The sequence below is a fragment of the Megalops cyprinoides genome, chromosome 12, assembly GCF_013368585.1.
Source record: "Megalops cyprinoides isolate fMegCyp1 chromosome 12, fMegCyp1.pri, whole genome shotgun sequence".
In the NCBI taxonomy this organism is placed as follows: domain Eukaryota; kingdom Metazoa; phylum Chordata; class Actinopteri; order Elopiformes; family Megalopidae; genus Megalops; species Megalops cyprinoides.
This window is the reverse complement of record NC_050594.1, coordinates 9,047,640-9,066,753: the sequence shown is the minus strand read 5'-3', so window position 1 is coordinate 9,066,753 and position 19,114 is coordinate 9,047,640. Positions and strand designations below refer to the sequence as shown.

At 46.4% G+C, this 19,114-nt stretch overlaps 1 protein-coding gene across 2 annotated transcripts in view; it reads left to right on the top strand.

The window, feature by feature from the left end:
• Window positions 1-18,341, top strand: part of myo6b (myosin VIb) — a 58,828-nt gene extending 40,487 nt beyond the window's left edge. The window contains exons 19-32 of one of the 2 annotated variants that reach the window (XM_036542220.1): window positions 980-1,018; window positions 1,693-1,786; window positions 2,576-2,706; window positions 2,813-2,890; window positions 3,426-3,555; window positions 4,090-4,180; window positions 4,823-4,973; window positions 7,677-7,885; window positions 8,611-8,689; window positions 10,858-11,018; window positions 14,592-14,695; window positions 15,397-15,528; window positions 17,155-17,373; window positions 17,827-18,341. In XM_036542220.1, coding sequence (XP_036398113.1) covers window positions 980-1,018; window positions 1,693-1,786; window positions 2,576-2,706; window positions 2,813-2,890; window positions 3,426-3,555; window positions 4,090-4,180; window positions 4,823-4,973; window positions 7,677-7,885; window positions 8,611-8,689; window positions 10,858-11,018; window positions 14,592-14,695; window positions 15,397-15,528; window positions 17,155-17,373; window positions 17,827-18,026 — 1,818 coding nt within the window. In that variant the 3' untranslated portion in view covers window positions 18,027-18,341. Of the gene's footprint in view, window positions 1-979; window positions 1,019-1,692; window positions 1,787-2,575; window positions 2,707-2,812; window positions 2,891-3,425; window positions 3,556-4,089; window positions 4,181-4,822; window positions 4,974-7,676; window positions 7,886-8,610; window positions 8,690-10,857; window positions 11,019-14,591; window positions 14,696-15,396; window positions 15,529-17,154; window positions 17,374-17,826 lie in introns of those variants that run through there. The other variant, XR_005005359.1, reaches the window with a different exon arrangement.
• Window positions 18,342-19,114: the final 773 nt, after the last annotated feature.

The window sequence follows — 19,114 nt, the reverse complement described above, 5'->3', positions numbered from 1 at the left end:
TCAACAAATTATGAATGGCTGTTGTAAGTGGAATTTTTGTCGACAGCCATACACGATCCACGAGGCCACAGCATGTGATGGATCACATTGAACTTATTTACCTTCTTTTTTTAATGTATTTACTCAGCAGACACCCCCTCAAGGGCGAGAGCAACTCGCACAGCTTTGTACCGAGTATGCATTTATACAACTGGGTACTTACTGATGCAGTGAATTTCTATTAGCAGATCATATAATATAAAGATCTCTCTCAGTGGCACGCTGGAAACATTTCTCCCTAGGATTCAAACCAATACCCCACCGGTCAGAAGTCTATCCACTGCGCCACACCACTGCCTTTGACACTGATACCCCATATGAACACGGTCCAGCCCTCCAGAATTTAAAAGTCCTGGTTAAATTGGATTTTCAACCTCGCAGCTAAATAGATTTGGCACATGGCGATGAGTGTAATCGTCTGAATGCTGCTTGCTGTAAAATGGCCATCAGTACAAGGTTAAGGGAGGGGTGTTTATTGTTGCCAGAGTGCTGCCTCACACCGAACAGGTGCGGCATATATTTGTGCCAATTTGGATTTTAGGATTCAAGGCGACCACGCAGTGTTTAATGTCAGAGATCTAAGCTGTCTGCTTGATTGAGACGCCGGTCGCCCACTGAATTAAGCAGAGGAATAGCGTTGAACATCGGGCAGAGGCCTGTCTTCCCTGTGCCAACCCCTGCAGAAGACTGAGGCGGTTGAGAGCGGAGATCCATCTAGTGTTGAGTCAAAACACCGTCACCTGTCTGACATCCCACAATGCACGTTTCCTGTGTTCCCCATCCCCCCACCACCCACCCCCCACCCATGTCTGATGGAGTTGTCCTCACTGCCTGTTTGATGTGACCCCCGCCCCCCCTCCCCAAAGCACTGGCTGTGGCACTGGCGGTGTTACCCAGCATGCATTGCTAAACTGTCCACTTCACTCTTCCCCCTTCACAGACCCAGTTGAACCTTCTGCTGGAAAAGCTCCGCAGCACGGTGAGTGTGTAAACGTGCCATTGCGCTCCTTCCGCACCGATGGGTGCTTGTGCAGTTTCTGTGGATCGGAGGACATGCAAAGCTGGGGTCCAGTTGGAGCCTGGCTGCCCTTACTGTCTGTCCATACTGCCTTGCTCCCACACAGTAAATGCATCTGGTGATAGCCATGCTGAGACAAACACGCAAAGATTACAGGGAGGAGCATTACCCACTTGCCTGTTACCAAGTAATTACCTGCATGTAATGAGCAACATGTACTCTGTGCTGATCAGGCAAAAGACTCGCTGCGTCTGATTGCTCTGCTTTTTGCAGACCTTATCTCAGTTTGCAGCACAGATGCCACCATATGCATTACAAGACCTGACACACAACTGGTAAAAGAAACTAGTCCAGTGGCGTTCACTGAAGTTCCAGAAGATTCTGGTCTGTGCTCCAGCTTTGGTCTTGGATCACCTGTTACTACAGGTGTATATCACCTACTGGTAGAAAGGCTAATCCAAATCCCTCAGGACTAGATTACCAGGAGCAGTAGTGAAAACCACTGGACTAGCCCTTCGTATGCAAATACTGAGAAAGGAACCTCCTGCTGTTGTTGATGCTGATTTGGTTAGTTAAATTTCTTAATGACCAGTGACTTGATGACGAAGACGTTATTTTTTTTTTTCTTTTTAAAGGGCTCCAGCTTCATCCGCTGCGTGAAGCCCAACTTGAAGATGGTCAGCCACCAGTTCGAAGGAGCCCAGATTTTGTCTCAGTTGCAGTGCTCTGGTGTGTAAAGATCTGGCAGTGCAATGCACAGTACACAGCCACACGGAAAGCCACAGCTAACAGCTTCTCCTGCTACATATTTTCCTTGACATTTAAACATTTGCATCGTAGTGGATACACTAAGCAGGAAACTGCAGTGTGTGGACATCCATGTTTGACAGAGGAGTTATTTATTACTTTGCTTTAGGCCAGTGCAGTTTGTTGTTTGTTCATGATTGGAAGCCTAGCTGGATTTCCTGTTCCATGTTCCTGGTAGTTCGTATTTCGCTCTCTGTACTTGTATCTACCTCCCCACTGCTTGGTTTTACTTCAGGACGTCAACGTTAAAGGCAGCATTGTAGCTTATCATTGTGTAACAATGCTGTTGACTTCACTTCCATGCAGATTGTTCTTTGAATTTAAATGCCATTTTGATCTCCACTTCACTCCTAACCTCCTGTAAGTCATCCCAGGCAGCTTCCTAATGAATTTATGAATGCATGGATTAATCAGTAAACTAATTAATTCATGCATTCTTTTGTCCCACTATCCATTCATACATCCTTTCTCTAAATTGTTCTGGATCAGAGCATCTGTCTGATAAATAAATGCAAATGTCAATGAATGTATGAATAAGTAATCACTAGTCAATTCGTAACTGTGTAGTAAATCATTAATAGATTAAGTCCACCATTTTCATTAATACAGCTGCCATTGTTATTTCTATTGCTACTAATGATAATAACTACACATATTAATTATTGTGTTGATAGTAATTGATTCATTCCCCCCTCTTTGTTCCTCTCTAAGGAATGGTTTCGGTGCTGGATCTGATGCAGGGGGGCTTTCCCTCCAGGGCCCCCTTCCACGAGCTCTACAACATGTACCAGCAGTACATGCCGGTTAAGCTGACCCGACTGGACCCACGGCTCTTCTGCAAGGTCTCTTTCCTCCTGCCGAACCCCAGGCTGGCTCCAGCCTTAAGCACACGTTAGACTGTGATTTAGGATGGTCTGGGTCTGACAGGTTCGTTCTTCTCATCCGCAGGCTTTATTCAAAGCCCTGGGCCTGAATGAGAACGACTACAAGTTTGGGCTGACCCGAGTGTTCTTCAGGCCTGGGAAGGTAAGTTTCTCTCTCTCTGTTTGGGAGACATAGAAATGTCCTCTGGTAAATTTTAGCAGGCTTACACAGGCTGACTTTTATTACATTACATTACATTACATTATTGGCATTTACTGAGGCAGTTGTGGGTTAAATACCTTGCCTAAAGGTACAACAGTAGTGCCCCAGTGGGGAATCGGACCGGCAGCGTTTCAGTTAAAAGTCCTGCTCCTTACTACAATGCTACAATTCTGCCTCTTTTTTATTATTTTTATTGTCACAATGTGGCTTGAAACCTAATGACAATAATTGTGGGTATAAAGCTAATTCAGTTTCTTAAGGACTTAATTGTTCTTGTCGCTACTGTGATGTGTATGTAATATATCCTGCTATGTTACATTGCATCGAGCGAATAATCAAATTAATAATTAAGTAAAGAGGGAAGTTTATTAGGAAATACCGAGTCAAAGTGCTACTGCTGGGTATGAGCAAGTGCCACGTCACTCTGGAGTCTGAGGGTGTGAGCTCTGCTCATGAACCGATCCCATTCCCTTAGTTCGCTGAGTTCGACCAGATCATGAAGTCGGACCCGGAGCACCTGGCGGAGCTGGTGAAGCGGGTCAACAAGTGGCTTATCCACAGCCGCTGGAAGAAGGTCCAGTGGTGCGCCCTGTCCGTCATCAAGCGTACGTACCGCTCGTCCCCGCCCCTGCCCGCCTTCCCATCATGCACCTGTCTCACTACAGGCACACAGGATCAGTGTCAGTCACAACAGGAGATGGTAAAATGACTCACCTTCATTTGGTGTCCTGAAAAAACTCTAAAAATCTCCACCTGACCGCCCCCATTCCCTCCCTGTCCCCTGCCAAGAAATGACATGTTTCCCTTTAATGGAAAGCTGTAGAGGACAGTACTTTCGGGAGGAACACTGGATGATGTTGGGCACAGCCCAGTGACTTGGGAACATTTCGCCGTGCGGTGTGTAATTGCTCAAGGCGCACACGGAAGCGGCCCACTGCTTTTTCCCATTTATTTAATATTCTTCCCTCCCTTCCCTGCCCTTTAAATGAAAATGTTACAAGTTGCACATTTGAGCTGGATGGACGAAATGTCAGAAGAGGAACCCAGACTGTTCTTGTTAGTCGGTGACGGCTCAGCAATGCAGAACCGGACGTGGCGGTTTTAGCCACTTACTTGCCCCCTTCTCTGCCCCCCAACAGTTAAGAACAAGATGAGGTACCGCGCCGCCGCTTGCGTTATGATCCAGAAGACCGTCCGCATGTGGCTGTGCAGGAAGAAGCACAAACCGCGGTGAGTCCCTCGTCCAATCAGAGAGCGCGCACTAAATCTCCCTCCCATCATGCTTTTTACTGCTACATGTAAACCTCAGTCACGGTGGATGAGTTTGGATTGGAAACGCTGTCATAAGTTGAAGACAGTGATGTTTGATGGAGGAGGAAATTATTGCTCTAGCTTTAGGGCACCACGGGTAGTTGTTAGCTGGGGATAGTGAACACTAAATGGATTTGCTGTGCCTGGAAACCCGTGGCTTGTTTCGTACTCTGCATTCTCCCATTTTTCTCTGTTTGGCTGGAGGGCACTGAAGTCAAAGGCAGTGCTGTAGGCACTGTAACATAAATCCAGTCATACTCAGTCCCATGAAGAAGTTGCTGCACACAGAGCACCTCTATGCTGAACAGTGTCATTTTGTCTGTCTGCGATTGCAGCAGCTCGAAATGGGTCTGTCTCTCTGTTGAGTGGATGTCTGCTGTTTTAAACCACTTTAAAAATGTGCTGTTCTGACGCCTTATAAAGATGAAGGATTTTGCAGCAGAGAGTGAATATTCTACCCCTTGTACCTGCCACCCATGGAGGGGAACAGCAGGGAATCGTCCTCATCGTTTTGGCTGGTTCCACTGATTGTGTGTGTGTGTGTGTGTGATGTTTCTGCAGAATTGACGGGCTGGTGAAGGTGAGGAACCTGAAGATGAGAATGGACGGGCTCCAGAAGGTGGTTACCGGGCTGAAGGAGGGCAAGCAAGAGATGAGCAAACAGATCCAGGAGCTGGACGCCTCCATCGACGCCCTCATGGCCAAGATTAAGGTGCGGCTCACCCTGCCCTGCTGCCGTTTCCATGCCAACCCACCGCGACTCGTTCCACAGCCCTCCCCCTGTCCCAGAAATGAAGTCAGATCCTCGGGCCTGTCTGCAGCTGACCCCTGTGGTCATCACTGTAATTTCCACTAGGTCAAAATCAGAAATGTAAATCAGTTAATCAGTTAAATTTTATTTTATGTGGCACTTTGCACACAATAACTTTCACAAAGCAATAGCAGATCATATTTCACATATACAATTTGAGAGACATTGTAAAGGAACACAAAACAATGTGTTTTATAAGCAATATTAGAAAAAATTGCTCTTGATGTACATAAACATACACACACACACACACACACACAAAATGTGTGAAAGTGGATGTTGAGGCATTCTGACTTGAAAACATTTGGTGATTGGAAACTGCACATTTTTACTGGTGGTCGTTAAGGCCTCGTCAGTCTCACAACGGACACAGCGAGTAACCGTGGAGTTAAGAATTCCCCTAAATGAGGGTGGCCTTCTCTCGTTCGCCCTCCTGCTTATCTCTGGGGTTGTTAATTACCAGCGTGGGCTATTTATGTGCTTGTTGTTGTTTGCGATTGAGCGTTGCTCGCCGCATAATGTCTACAGCCCGCATGATGGACGTCTAGGTAACATCTCATGGCGTGCACCCATGTGAACGGTTATCCACATTACTCACAGTTCATCACAAGCTCCAGATTAATGATTCACAGCCCCCCCCCCAGACCCCCCAGCCCCCCCACCCCCACCCCTACCCCTGGTGACTCAGACGCACCTGTGCTTATGGTGACAAGTCTGGTGGCATTTCCATCCCTGTCCCCAACCTGTCTCTGGCAGCTTAGCAGAAGCCTGAGGAGCAGGCAGTGACAGCCGTGATGGGGCTTGTTTTTTTCTCCCACTAACGAGGATGGACTTCTGAGACATGTTTGTGGAAGCTGCCTTTCTCTTTTGATTTGGAGAGGTTGTGTAATGAGGGTTTTGGCTAAGAACATCTTTAAAGAACTGTCTCCCCCTTTTTTTTTCCAGTCAAATGCCATCATCTGTGTGGGACTTGCATCATTTTTCATTTGCTCAACAAAGCCCCTCATCCAGCTCACAGAGTATAAATCTTCATACATTCATAACACTAGGTCTTCCCAGCACCGTTCAGGTTTATAACTACGCTCCAGGGTGCAACAGTAATGTTTCGCACTGGGGTTTGAGCCCACAACCTCCTGGTTTAGAGTCTGATTGATATGCCCATTACACCACACAGTAACATTCAAGTACCTTTTGCAATGCAATGTTTTCCTGGAAAACTTGTTGTAACCTGGATTATGTAGAGCTGAATCTAGTTTTCCCACAGACACAATGTTAGGAGTGAGGGTTACGTTCCCGAACACGGGCGGGAAATCAAATTTTTAACACGTAAAAGGCTAGATAAATATGTGAGACAGATACTCATGCAATATTCATAAGATATGAATTACAAATAAATATTTGTACATTTAAATGTACTATTGTATGATGTACAGTATAAATATTCAGTATTGTAGCAGACACTGTGTCATGGTTAGGCAATGACAGGGTATGGGGACTGAAAGATGCAAATGACTGTCTTTGAATAATGTTAATGTAAGATACGGGATGAGATGGCGTGCACTCTCAAAGGGTGAAATAAATATTCCTCAGCTCCCTCTCACAAGTTGACTGAATCAGAACAAGAAACAAAAAAGACAATGGCCATTTCTCACTCTCGCCTTCGGAGCACGGTCTCTCGCTCTCTCTCTCTCACCTCAGAATTCTGAGTTTGTGTCATAAAATGATTGATGCAATTTTTATAAATATAATAACTGGACCATTATGAAAGGGAAATTGTCTGTACCGACATCCTAATCACCTTAAGTGGACCAGAGTAGGCTAATCGGATATTCTGTCTCTCAGCAAAGACAGAACACAGGCATACCATAATATAACTTACTTTTAATTTCAGTGCAAGTGTCTGAATGTTAATCTTGGTCTTGTAATTTTTGACAGTGCAGTACCATTTGGAACAGTCACGGAACTGTTACTGTGTCATTGGTGCTCTTTTACTCCCATTCTGTTTCATGCTTGCGTTCGCCATATTTTGCTTTTCTGTAACTCATTTTGTGAAGCTCTATCTGATGAATCCCGCCCTAAGAGTGACATCTTGAGGGAATGTGGATTTTATTGGTTTTGGTTGGTTGGTTGATTGACTGATTAATGTATTGATATGCCAATTGATTGATTGATAGATTGAGTGATTCATTCTAGCCACCAGTCTCATGCCCCCATCCAAGGCGACATCTTGAGTAAAATTTGACTTGGTTGATTGATGGATTGATTGATGCAGCAATTCGCCGATTGATTCATTTATCCATTTAAGCCCCAACCTTATGCTTCTGTCTCCCCCCGTCCCCCTCCAAGTAGACATTTTGAGTAAAATTGGATCTGGTCGGTTGATTCATGAATTGATTCATTCATTTCTTCAAGTCCCAGCCTCATGCTTCTGTCTCCCCTCTTCCCCTCTGAGCTGGCACTTTGAGTGAATCTAGATTCTGTTTTTTGGTTGTTTAACGGATTGATTGATTCGTTCATTCATTCGTTTACTGATTCACTGATTGACTGGTTGGTTTGCTCCAGCTGCACCCTCACGCCTCTGCCCCCCCCCCCCCCCCCTTGCAGGCCACGGTGATGAGTCGGGCGCAGATCGACAGCGAGTACCAGGCGCTGGTGGGCCGGGTGGAGAAGCTGCTGGGCTCCATGCAGAAGAAGAAGCAGGAGGAGGAAGAGCGGGAACGCCTCCGTCGCATCCAGGAGGACATGGAGCACGAGAGGAGGAGGCGTGAGGAGGAGGAGACGCGCCGCAAGCAGGAGGAAGAGGACCGCCGCCTGTGAGTCCGCCCTCCCCTCCCTCCGCTGGGGCGCGCTCGCTCGTCACAAGCCAGCGATCCCCCGCACTAAAGATGTCACTGCCGGCTTTATGGGCTCTTGACGAATTCCGCCCTCCCCAAACTCACCTGGCTCGCCCCCTGAAGGGCACGTCCTGGGGGACCGTTAAGGCGGTAAATTCGAGGCCCTCGGAGCGTAACAGTGTCGCAGGGCCTTGATGGAGTCGTCCTCGTTAATATCAACATGAGCTTAATTCACCTCCGCCAAGGATGCGGTCCGTCTCCAAAAAATAGCGCTGCTCAGGTTTTTTAATGCCAGCTCCCCCTCGCTGAAGCCCTTTGATGAATTAGGCCCGCGCCTGAAGTGTTGTTAATATTGTTATTATTTATTTGCCCTTACGTTACAGTTTTACATATCCGTTTGTGCACCTGGGAATTTACTGAAGCAATTAAGATTAGGGACCTGTGCTCAAGGGTACAATGGCGGTGAGGTGAAAAGTTCCCGCTCTGCCACACCACACTGCTGACGTATTAGGGTAGGGTGGGGTGACGAAGGCACAGGGTGGCAGCCGCCTCCTGTTTCTGGAAAGCAGCTTGTGTTGCATTAATGGTAGTGTTTGAGGCTGCTGATGGGTGACAGTGATTTCCCTCTGCCAGACTTGATAGCCTGGCGCAACAGCCAACTTTGAGTGCTAACAGTCTCTGCCCCTGGCTCCTCCCCCTCACAGGAAGGCAGAGATGGAGCTGAAGAGGAAGCAGGAGGAAGAGGAGAGGAAGAAGAGGGAGGAAGAGGAACGCAGCATACAGGTGGGTGTCGAACAAAGCCCGGTTTGGGGGGGGGGGGGGTGTTCATGCCCCTTTTGGACGTTGATGCCCTTTCTCGCTCACCCTGTCTCATGGACATGGGTCGGAGCTTTCGGCCTAAAGCCCAGCAGAGAAAGGGTTTTTACCGGGTTTCCTGAGCAGTGAGTCAGCCCCAGCCCATTGATATTCATGTATAACACTACCGCTTTTAGCAGGCGGCCTCGCCAGATAAACCTGTCATCGTTCATGACTTTCAGAAGCTCCCCTCAAAGCTCGCTTTCGGCATCCGGCTCGAACCCCGGACTGGAGCTTCACAAACGCCTTTCAAGTTGCCTCTTCGCATTGAATTATTCTCAGCTGTGTTCTTAGCTCTGGTGTCCTCTTCACCTTCAGTCTTAAAAGTTCTCTTCCTCAAGCTTCCAACTTTTGTTTTTGCGGGGTTGTTTTTGTCTTTCTTTTTTTTTTTGTCCCAGATTGTGAGAGCTCTCGGTCTGTCCCTTGTCCCCTGAAAGTGTTTGAGCAGCCGGTGTTCCTTGCTGACCTGACACATGCTGTCCAATTGACATTCCCTTGTGGTCCAGACAAACACAGGAAGGCTCATTAGTGGTGGCGTGACCATGGTAACGAGTCTAGTCACGTCCGGCCAGGCACAGTGAAAGGGTGTAATTGTTTACGTTGCTGGTGCATTTGGAGAGAGTGCCCCATAGTGAGGGTACAGTTATGATAAAAAGGATCTGGAATTTTTCCAGGACAGATTCCACTCAGATGTAGTAGACTTTGAGACATTTACCTTGGCTCTTCATCCTGTTGAGGTCATCATTCTTCCTTAATAATAAACCTGGCCTGTCCCACTTCTGCCCTCCGGCATGAATGCAGTGGCTGTGGTGAAGAGATGAGTCTACTACTGTATTCACTTTGCAATTCCAAAACAGAGTTGATTAGTGTTGTATTGATCGGTTGATGGACCTCATTTTTCAGGGTAAATAAACGATCATGCTAAGTGACCACACTGGCCTGCAACAAGACAGGCCAACTCAGACCCAGTTCCAATACATCATCCGACACACCAGCACTGAAGGTCTTATTATTAATTATTACCTTCTGGTGTTTGTTCAGAACCCCCTATTTGTCCCTGAAACCCAGGGAAAGTTTGGACACTCCGTGCGTTAAATCACGCCTTGATTAAACCCTTTACCTGGGATTTTATTTTCAAAATAATTTAGCCTTTTTTTGCAGAAAACAGAATTTCGTTTCAGTCTCCAACTTTGTGGACGTCTTCATTTTAGAGGGAGCTGTTTATTTGGGAGCAGCCACTCTGTTGCTGTGGCAGTGAGATGACTTGTGACACAGAGTAGTGTGAAGTGTGTAGAATACTTTATGAAGCAGAGCATGCCATGTGTACTGCAGAACTGCACTGTTCACAGAAAAAAGAGGAAGAAAGAAGACTAACTGTTGTGTTGTGTGGCTGCATGTTGGTATATCTTGGCATATGTTGGCACATTCTTTCTTTGCGTTGATTTGTATTGTATGTTTTGTGTTCCTGCATACTGATTCATACTGATGCGCGTTTACATGGGTTTATGTGTGTTTCCATGCATGTTTGCACGTGTGAATGTATATTTATTTTTCTTGTGTGAATGCATGTTGATTTGTGTTTGTGTGTGTGGATGGGTGCTGATTTGTATTGTGTTGTATGTGGATGGGTGCTGATTTGTATTGTGTTGTATGTGGATGGGTGTTGATCTGTGTTTGTGTGTGTGGATGGGTGTTGATCTGTGTTTGTGTGTGTGGATGGGTGTTGATTTGTGATTGAACATGTGGATGGATGTTGATCTGTGTTTGTGTATGTGGATGGATGTTGATCTGTGTTTGTGTGTGTGTATGGGTGTTGATCTGTGTTTGTGTGTGTGGATGGGTGTTGATCTGTGTTTGTGTGTGGATGGGTGTTGATCTGTGTTTGTGTGTGGATGGGTGTTGATCTGTGTTTGTGTGTGGATGGGTGTTGATCTGTGTTTGTGTGTGTGGATGGGTGTTGATCTGTGTTTGTGTGTGTGGATGGGTGTTGATCTGTGTTTGTGTGTGTGGATGGGTGTTGATCTGTGTTTGTGTGTGTGTGGATGGGTGTTGATTTGCGCTTGAACACGTGGTTGCATGTTGATGTACGTTTGCAGGCGGAGATGGAGCTGCAGCTGGCCCTGGAGCGGGAGGAGGAGGCACAGCGGCAGGCCATGCTGGAACAGGAGCGCCGCGACCGCGAGCTGGCCATGCGCATCGCCCAGAGCGAGGCGGAGCTCATCACCGAGGACGCGCAGCTGGACGCAGGCCTGCGCAGGTAATGTAGCCGCCCCCGCAGACACACTCCCCCAAAATCCACTCGGCCAAGACTCCTGGGAACAGGACTAGACAGAAAATGTGTGTTATTGGTGAGATTGAGGCCAATCAGCAGACCCTCTACCATCTGGTCTGAGGTTGAACCTCATTGGAAACAGTTTGTAGACCTAGACTGGAGCTCAGGTCTATTCTTCTCAGCCTGCATCATGGAGGAGGAGGAGGAGGAGGAAGAGTTGTTTCTCCTCTACAGAGTTGTGAACAGTAACCTCTTTCTCTCTCTCCCCTCCCAGTAACGGCATCTCATCCCCAGACACACCAATGTAAGACAACAGAACAGCACCCTCTTGCTGTTGGTTACCCCCCTGCATGTTCTAATCTCTCACCAGCCAGAAGAGAATGATTACCTCTGGAACGGAATCATTAACAATAGTTTTTATTTGGAAATAACCTAAATGCCAGATTCTTTCCCCAATCAGTCCCGCCTTGTGCTTACTGGCCATGGGCCAAGTACATCTCGGACATAATGAGATTCAGCCGTGCTGCCAGGATCAAACAGATCCTGGCTGTGCTTAATTTTACAGGCTTGGTTATATTTACTGTTTATACATTTTTACTAATGAAGTACAACTTAATTATAAAGGTAGATTGTAAACCTATGGTGAGCAGGTCGTAAAGAGGTAATAAACAGAATTGATTTAAAAATCTACTTTCCGTATGTTTGGATTTGATGCTTAGAAACTCACACTTTAACACTGATATACAGTGTAATATAATGTAGTGAAACACAAACAACCATCCTGTAAAGTCTGCTATATTTCCCACTTGTTACCTCCTTACGACCTGTTTGAAAAAAGTTATACCCAATCATTATACATAATAATGTATCTGTCAGTCGATTCCTTGTAGTGTAAACGGGACCTTAAAACAGTATGAAATAGATCGTTTGCCAAATCAAATAGGGATATTGAAAAGGAAATCGCCTTTTTGCAATCAATCTCCATACATCCGCAGTAACCTGGAGGCACTGAGCCAACCTCACTACATTGTCCTCTATTTGCAGTGCTTACGGACTTCACAACCTCAAGAGCTTCACTATGTATGTTCTTTTTAAACATGACTTTTTTTTTAAGTATTCATATGTATTCAGTTATGGAGGATGGAATTGATTCATAACCAGCTACAACTAGTAGAAGCTGTGGAAGCTTTTTACATTGTACATTTGTATTACATGTCTAGTTTTCTATGTACAATTTTGTACAACCAGGTAGAACTTGTGCTCCTATTGCATTAGAATCTGTTACCTGATCAGTTACCATTATTTTTTAATTATGGGTGTGGCACTAGGACTGTAGCAGATTGCTCTTTTGAAAGAGGTGGATGGTTTACACATATTCCAAACTAACATTGCTTCAAAGCACTCTTTTTTGTATGGAGTACTAAAACTAGGAAGGACCTACTAGCTCTAAGCTTAGTAGCATGAGTGTTACAACTGACTTAGACCTGAGATGCTCTCGCTGCTCATTAGAGAATCTGGGGAATCTGTACAGAATCTGTAGGGAATCTGGTCTGAGATCAGCACTTAGGGGAAACTTTTACCTCTAGCGGAAGCTATGGTTTACGGTTATGGTTTAGCAATTTGACTGGTGATGTCAGAATGCCTACTGATGTGTTGGTCCTTGTTTGGTTCTTTTATTAGTAAGCATCTAAATCATTGTTGCAGTTCCTAAAGGTTGCTCCTTGATATTTTAGCTCAAGTTGTAAAAAACACTGGTGTGTTTGTAGCCTCTTCATCAGAGTAATCTTCCTAAAGAGTAGGTTTGTACTGAAAAGATGCTGAAAATATTCTCAAAACCATTCGCACATTTCTAACTGTTGCTCGTTGAAATGACCATGTCCTTTTAGGGAGGAAATGGCCAAAGAGATGGCTGAACTGATGGCTAGGTGGGTACTGTCTCATGTGTCTGTCATGGAGGCTAATCAACGAAATCAAAACAAAGTCTTCAGGAAAAAAAACTGAAATGAACGGGATCAATACGCACAAAATGGAGTGATGTTGCGCATGCCCCACAGTTTTGATCATTCTGGAGATTCCACTAAATCGGCATTGCCAGCCAGCAACATTGTGAAATGTCAAATGTGTGAATGAGATGGATGTGATATCTGAGATGTGTGCCTGTGTGCGTGCCTGGATGTATATCTGTTGGTATGTGCAAGTGTGTTTGTTTGAGCATGCATGTGCACGTAATCACATTATTGCCATTTAACAGACACTCCTATCCAGAGCTACTTACATAGGTTACAATTTTTATATGTTATCCATTTATACAGCTGGATATTTACTGAGGCATTTCTGGGCTGAGTACCTTGCCCAAGAGTACAACAGCAGTGCCCCAGCAGGGAATCAAACTGGCGACCTTTCGGTTACGAGTCCTACTCCTTACCGCTATGCTGCACTGCCTATCTACGGTAGCAGTCAGGCCCCTGGTGACTCATGAACCATCTGAGGATGGCATGCAGGTCACTCTTCTGTTAGGTTAGTGAGCATGCACAATATTGCAATGGTCCAAGCTGACTGAGACCAACAGAAACTTGAGAACAGGGTGATACGGTCACTGGCTGGCCTCAGACTCACCCTCTTCTGCAAGACCCAGGACCTCCATGAAGCCAGCAGGTCAGCAGGCAAGGCCTCAGAGCAGAAGGCAATAGGATTAAGGTGTCAGGCCTGATCTGACACAAAGCCCCGCCCCCCTGCTGCAGAGGCACCGCCCCCTGACCCTGGAGGCAGACTCTAAAAGGGGAAAATCCCGGCATTTACCTAGTTAAAGGCATCAGTGCGGCTGACGTGACTCACGGCTTTGGAGTTAAAAGAGTGTACACACACACGTGCCAGGATGGTTGATAACCCCCCTCCCTCTCGCTCCTGCCTTTTACACATGTATGTAATCAGACGTGACGTTCCTGGAAATCCCCCCCTCATGGATGTCATATCTGTGGCTCTAAATACCACCACTCAGCTGCTCCTGAAATATAGTGGGCCGCTGTTAAGCTGAGATACACCACTTTCAGCCTGGCATCTAGGGGAAAATTATTTTTATTATATTGTTTGGCAAATCCCTTCTTTCAAGCAACTTACACAGCATACTTTTTTCACGTTAAACATTTATACAGCCTGATATTTAATGAAGCAACTAATGCTGAGCACCTTTTTCAAGGTTACAAGGACAGCTCTCCGGCAGAGAATTGAACTGGCAGCCTTTTGGTCACAAGTTCAGTTCCTTAATTAGAGTCCTCCGCCTCTGATTGCATGACGCTTACTTCCACCACAGCAGTAGAGTGGGGCCCCCTGTTTGAAAGTCATGAGAGGAAGATGACAGCTGACACCAACTGTTCCCTGTGTCCCAGAGTCTAATGGCATCAGGAATGCGGCAAAACATCTACTATTCCCCTCACTGTTGGGGAGGGGGGGGGGGGGGGGGGGGTTACCAGCTCACCTGCATTCAGGATTCCCCTCCAAGCGTGGGTGCTGACAGGGTGTTGCTGTTTGTTTGTAACTGGTCTGTCTTTGCCACTCCAGGGGTCCCCAGGTGCAAGCAACCAAAGCCGCCGCAGGAACCAAGAAGTACGACCTGAGCAAGTGGAAGTACGCCGAGCTGCGAGATGCCATCAACACCTCCTGCGGTAAGAGCCCGACCCCAGTGATGTTCACCCCCCCCATCCCGGCGCGCCGCATCAGGCTCAGCCAATCAGGGCTCTGCCCCAGGCCGGAGGCACCCCCGCTACATTTTAAAGAACCTGCTTGAGGGGAGCCTCCCCAGGGAAATGAACAGTGGAGGTGCATCCACTCCTTAACCGCCCCTTGATCTCATATTAATGCCTGCGGTTAATAATTGATCCTGCTCTCACTGTCAAAGCGGATCTGCAAAGAAGGAATCACCTGCTACGTTCAGGCCAGACTTTCTGGAGTTGTGTCACTTTAATCTTCGGAGCTGTATGAGAATCTCAAATAGCTTTTTATGTCCTGAGGGACTTGGAGGTGCAGTACTGCCTGAGAGGAGATTGGTGTCATTATGATTTATTTGTTTAGCAGACACCTTTATTCAGGGTCAGGTGCATTTTACATTTAATCACATCTATATGACTGGATATTTACCCAAGCAGCCGAGGTGAAGGAGAGGCAAGAACAATCCCTTTCTGAAATTGTTTTTACTGGAAGTTTCTCTTCTTTTGATGTTTTTTTTTTCCTTCCTACAATGCAATTAGGTGTTGTCACCTGTGCATGACTGTGCGGGGCTGTGTGTGACTGTGCTAGCCTGGGCATATTTGTGTGATTTCTCTGTCCATTTGGCTGTCATTAAGCCATCTGCCATGACACTCCGCAGACATCGAGCTGCTGGCCGCCTGCCGCGAGGAGTTCCACCGCCGGCTGAAGGTCTACCACGCCTGGAAGTCGAAGAACAAGAAGCGCAACACGGAAACTGAGCAGAGGGCCCCGAAGTCCGTCACTGACTACGGTACGACTTCCGTCCGCCGCTGAGTGCCGCAGAGACTGGTCCGGCCGAGAGCGACTCTTGACAGCAACTTCAACTTTTCAAAATCGGCCAGGGAATGCGTTCAGTTGTGCTTATCACACGTAATACAGAGGGCCGTTATCCAGCTAAACACTTTCCCTGGGGGTCCGCTTCAAATACTTACTTTCTCTTGAGAACTTATCATTCATTCCATGGTATAATATAATTTCAGAGATGGTGGTAAAGTGAACTGCAGATGGTGGATGAGACGACTCCTTTTTCCGTTGAAAGCATAGCTCCCGCTCTTTCCCATCATTTTTAGCACGGAAATTGCATGAATTATGTATTTCTTCCTCTCTGTGGGGCACAGGAGAAATCTGGGGGGGTGCATTTGAAGGTAGGCATTTTCGTCTGAGCATGGGTACGTGGGGAGGCATTTACATCACCGGAAATCCTTCTCCTTTCATATCTTTTGATGCACAACTGGATATTAAAGCCAGTGATTTAGCCGCCGGTACACCATGAACTGAAATCTGTAATATGATTCCAAACATTCTGAACCAATTTCTGGTTCACTGCAGTACCACTTAAGTCTATGATTGATGTTTGAGAATTCAGTCTGAGACCATACTCATGTACCCGGCTGAGCAGCCGGCAGTGTTTTTCCACGTTTGAGGTGGATTTGCTGAAATGCAAAGGTGGCGGCTCACCTTTCTCTGTCTTGGGGCGGGTGGTGGCGATGTGCAATCCACCCTAATGGACGAAATGGCATTGTATGAGGGAATGTTGTCAGAGCTGGCCCCCACAGTGACATTGTAATAGTTATAATATATATTGGAGTCACTTACACTGGACGTGAAGAACCATTAAGGGCCTTTTATGTGCTGCTCTGTATACTTTACTTAAAGCTGTTCCATCTTTAATACTGAGCTGCTCTGTGGCCTCACTTCTTTTTATATATGCCTCACACACTCGGAAAACACAGGTTCATGTCCACTCCTTTATTAAGGGTTTAATTTTATTGGATCAATTTCCAGACCAACCCACTCATTACATTACATTACGTTACAGTTACATAACAGATGCTCTTATCCAGAGTGACTTTAATAGCCTTTACAGCTTATATGTATTTATAAATCTGGTTGCTTACAGTTTGGCAGTTTGTGGCAATTTGTGTTTAGCACCTTGCCCAATAGTGTACCGGCAGCGGTCCACCTTGGAACTGAAAAGGTGTTTAACCCTGACAAAAAGGTGTTTAACCCTGACAGTGCTCCTTACTATCACACCACACTTCACTGTATGATCCCTGAGACTGTTGCACACTGTGTCCATACCTGAACCCTGCAGCCGAGCTGACTGCTGCACAGGTCTGTGGGCTGTTCAACAGGTACTGAGTGGAGTTCACCCCTAGCAGGGTAGATACAGGTAAGTGGCGTGACAGAAATGGTCACATGTTTGCTCAAGAGAAACCAAACCACCAAGAATCAGGCTGAGCATTGACAGGGAGGGGCGGTATGGAGATCAGCGGGTGTTTCACGAAGCCAGGGAAAGCTGCCTGTTAGAGGGGGAGATGTGCAGCAGAGTGAGCAGGTACAGGTGTGACAGTGACAGCCCCCCCCACCCCCACAGCCCAACAGAACCCGGCCCCAGCCGTGCCCGCCCACCAGCAGGAGGTGGCCCTGAACCGGCAGCAGCGCTACTTCCGAATCCCCTTCATACGCCCGGCCGACCAGTACAAGGACCCGCAGAACAAGAAGAAGGGCTGGTGGTACGCCCACTTCGACGGGCCCTGGATCGCCCGGCAGATGGAGCTCCACCCAGACAAGCAGCCCATCCTGCTGGTGGCAGGTGTGTCCCCGATGCCATTCTGCTTCCTGTTTCCTGTCAGAGTGGGGCCACCCAGCCCTGCGGTACATACATATATGTGGCTTGCATTGCTTGGTTCTAATCAATGCATTGCAGTCTTCTGATAGCTTAATTAAATTATCAAAAGAAAAATCTCCCAGTGTTTTTTCCTAGTAATTAAATACCAAATCACGTTAAACATTTATCCCTCTTTCCCGTTTGTCTGTCCTAAGTTTCTGACTGCACCTTTTTGGGAGAGCCCCTCTCTTCTGTCTGTCTATCTGTCTGTCTGTATCTCTTCTCCATTGTCTGTCTGTCTGTCTCTTCTCTATTTGCCTGCCTGGAGTCTGGCCTGCTTTTTTGTGAGCATGCCTCTCTCCTGTCTGTGTGTCCCTCTCGTCTTTCTGTCCCGTCTGTCAGTGCTAACGCTCTGTCCCCAACATGCTGCGCCCCCAGGGAAAGACGACATGGAGATGTGTGAGCTGAGCCTGGAGGAGACGGGCCTGACGCGGAAGCGGGGGGCGGAGATCCTGCCGCGGCAGTTCGAGGAGATCTGGGAGCGCTGCGGCGGGATCCACTACCTGAAGAGCGCCATCGAGAGCAAGCAGGCCCGGCCCACCTACGCCACCGCCATGCTGCAGAACCTGCTCAAGTGAGGCCGCCCCGTCGGACCGGGAACTGCATCCCAACGCCCGGATAACCGACGTCTCAGTTTAAACCGAACTTTTTTTTGGGGTTAGCTTTCATCTTTATTTCTGTTTCTGGTTGTCAGTTCTTTTATAGTTCGGGAATTTTTTTTTCTATTTTTTTTTTGCAGTGAACCTTGAACCCCACAAAGAAGAGTCAGCGAGGCAGACTTCTGCGGGGTTTCTGTTTTATGTTTGTTTTTTCCTTCCGTTTGTTTTGTTATTTGTGCGATTCCGCCCTATGCTTTAACTATGAGGCCTTAAAATTACGATTTCACAACTGAAAGTAGCAACCACTTCAAAGCTGCTCCTCTGCAAGAAAGTCTAAAATTGTGTATATCGATGCTGAAATGTTAAATAAGAATATTCTTACGGCTTGTATTGTTAATAGTGATTTGATTTTTTTTGTTGCTTCATGGATTTTTGTTTTCTGCTTAAGATCGTAATCCTGGATTTCCAGTAGGACCTTGATAATGTTTTCTGTTCATCAAAGCTTGCTCATTGTGACTTTGTACCAACCGAAATGGTGGTGAGAATTTGCTGTTTACATTGGTGATAGAACATGCTCAAACTGGATTTCATCTTTTAACTGTAAAAGGAACAGGAATGAAAGAGTATGAAATATGATGCTTTTCATATTCCTCTCTGTAATACAGATGGTGCTGTTTGATACACACACAATAAAAGGAAAAAGACGGAGTCTCTCCATCCGCTTTGTCTGTAACTTTGAGTAACAGAATTAGCCAAGCTTAACATTATTTTCCACTGCTTAATCTTCCACTTCTTCTGCTACTTTTCTTTCACTACTGAAATTTGCAGTTTCATTTCAGAAACCAGAAACCGCAGAACTCAGATGTTGTTGAATTATAACAAGACAAGTAAGGCTTCATTAATTTGTTACTCAAAGCTAAGGGCAAACATTGTTAAGCAGTCATAACCACCAGATGAATACTGTAGGTAATACTTTCAACCCCATAAAATGGCATTGTTTCTGGTTAGACACAAGGTAGCATGAAAGACAACCTGTGGTGCTTTGCCTTCAACTCTGAGGAGCGAAT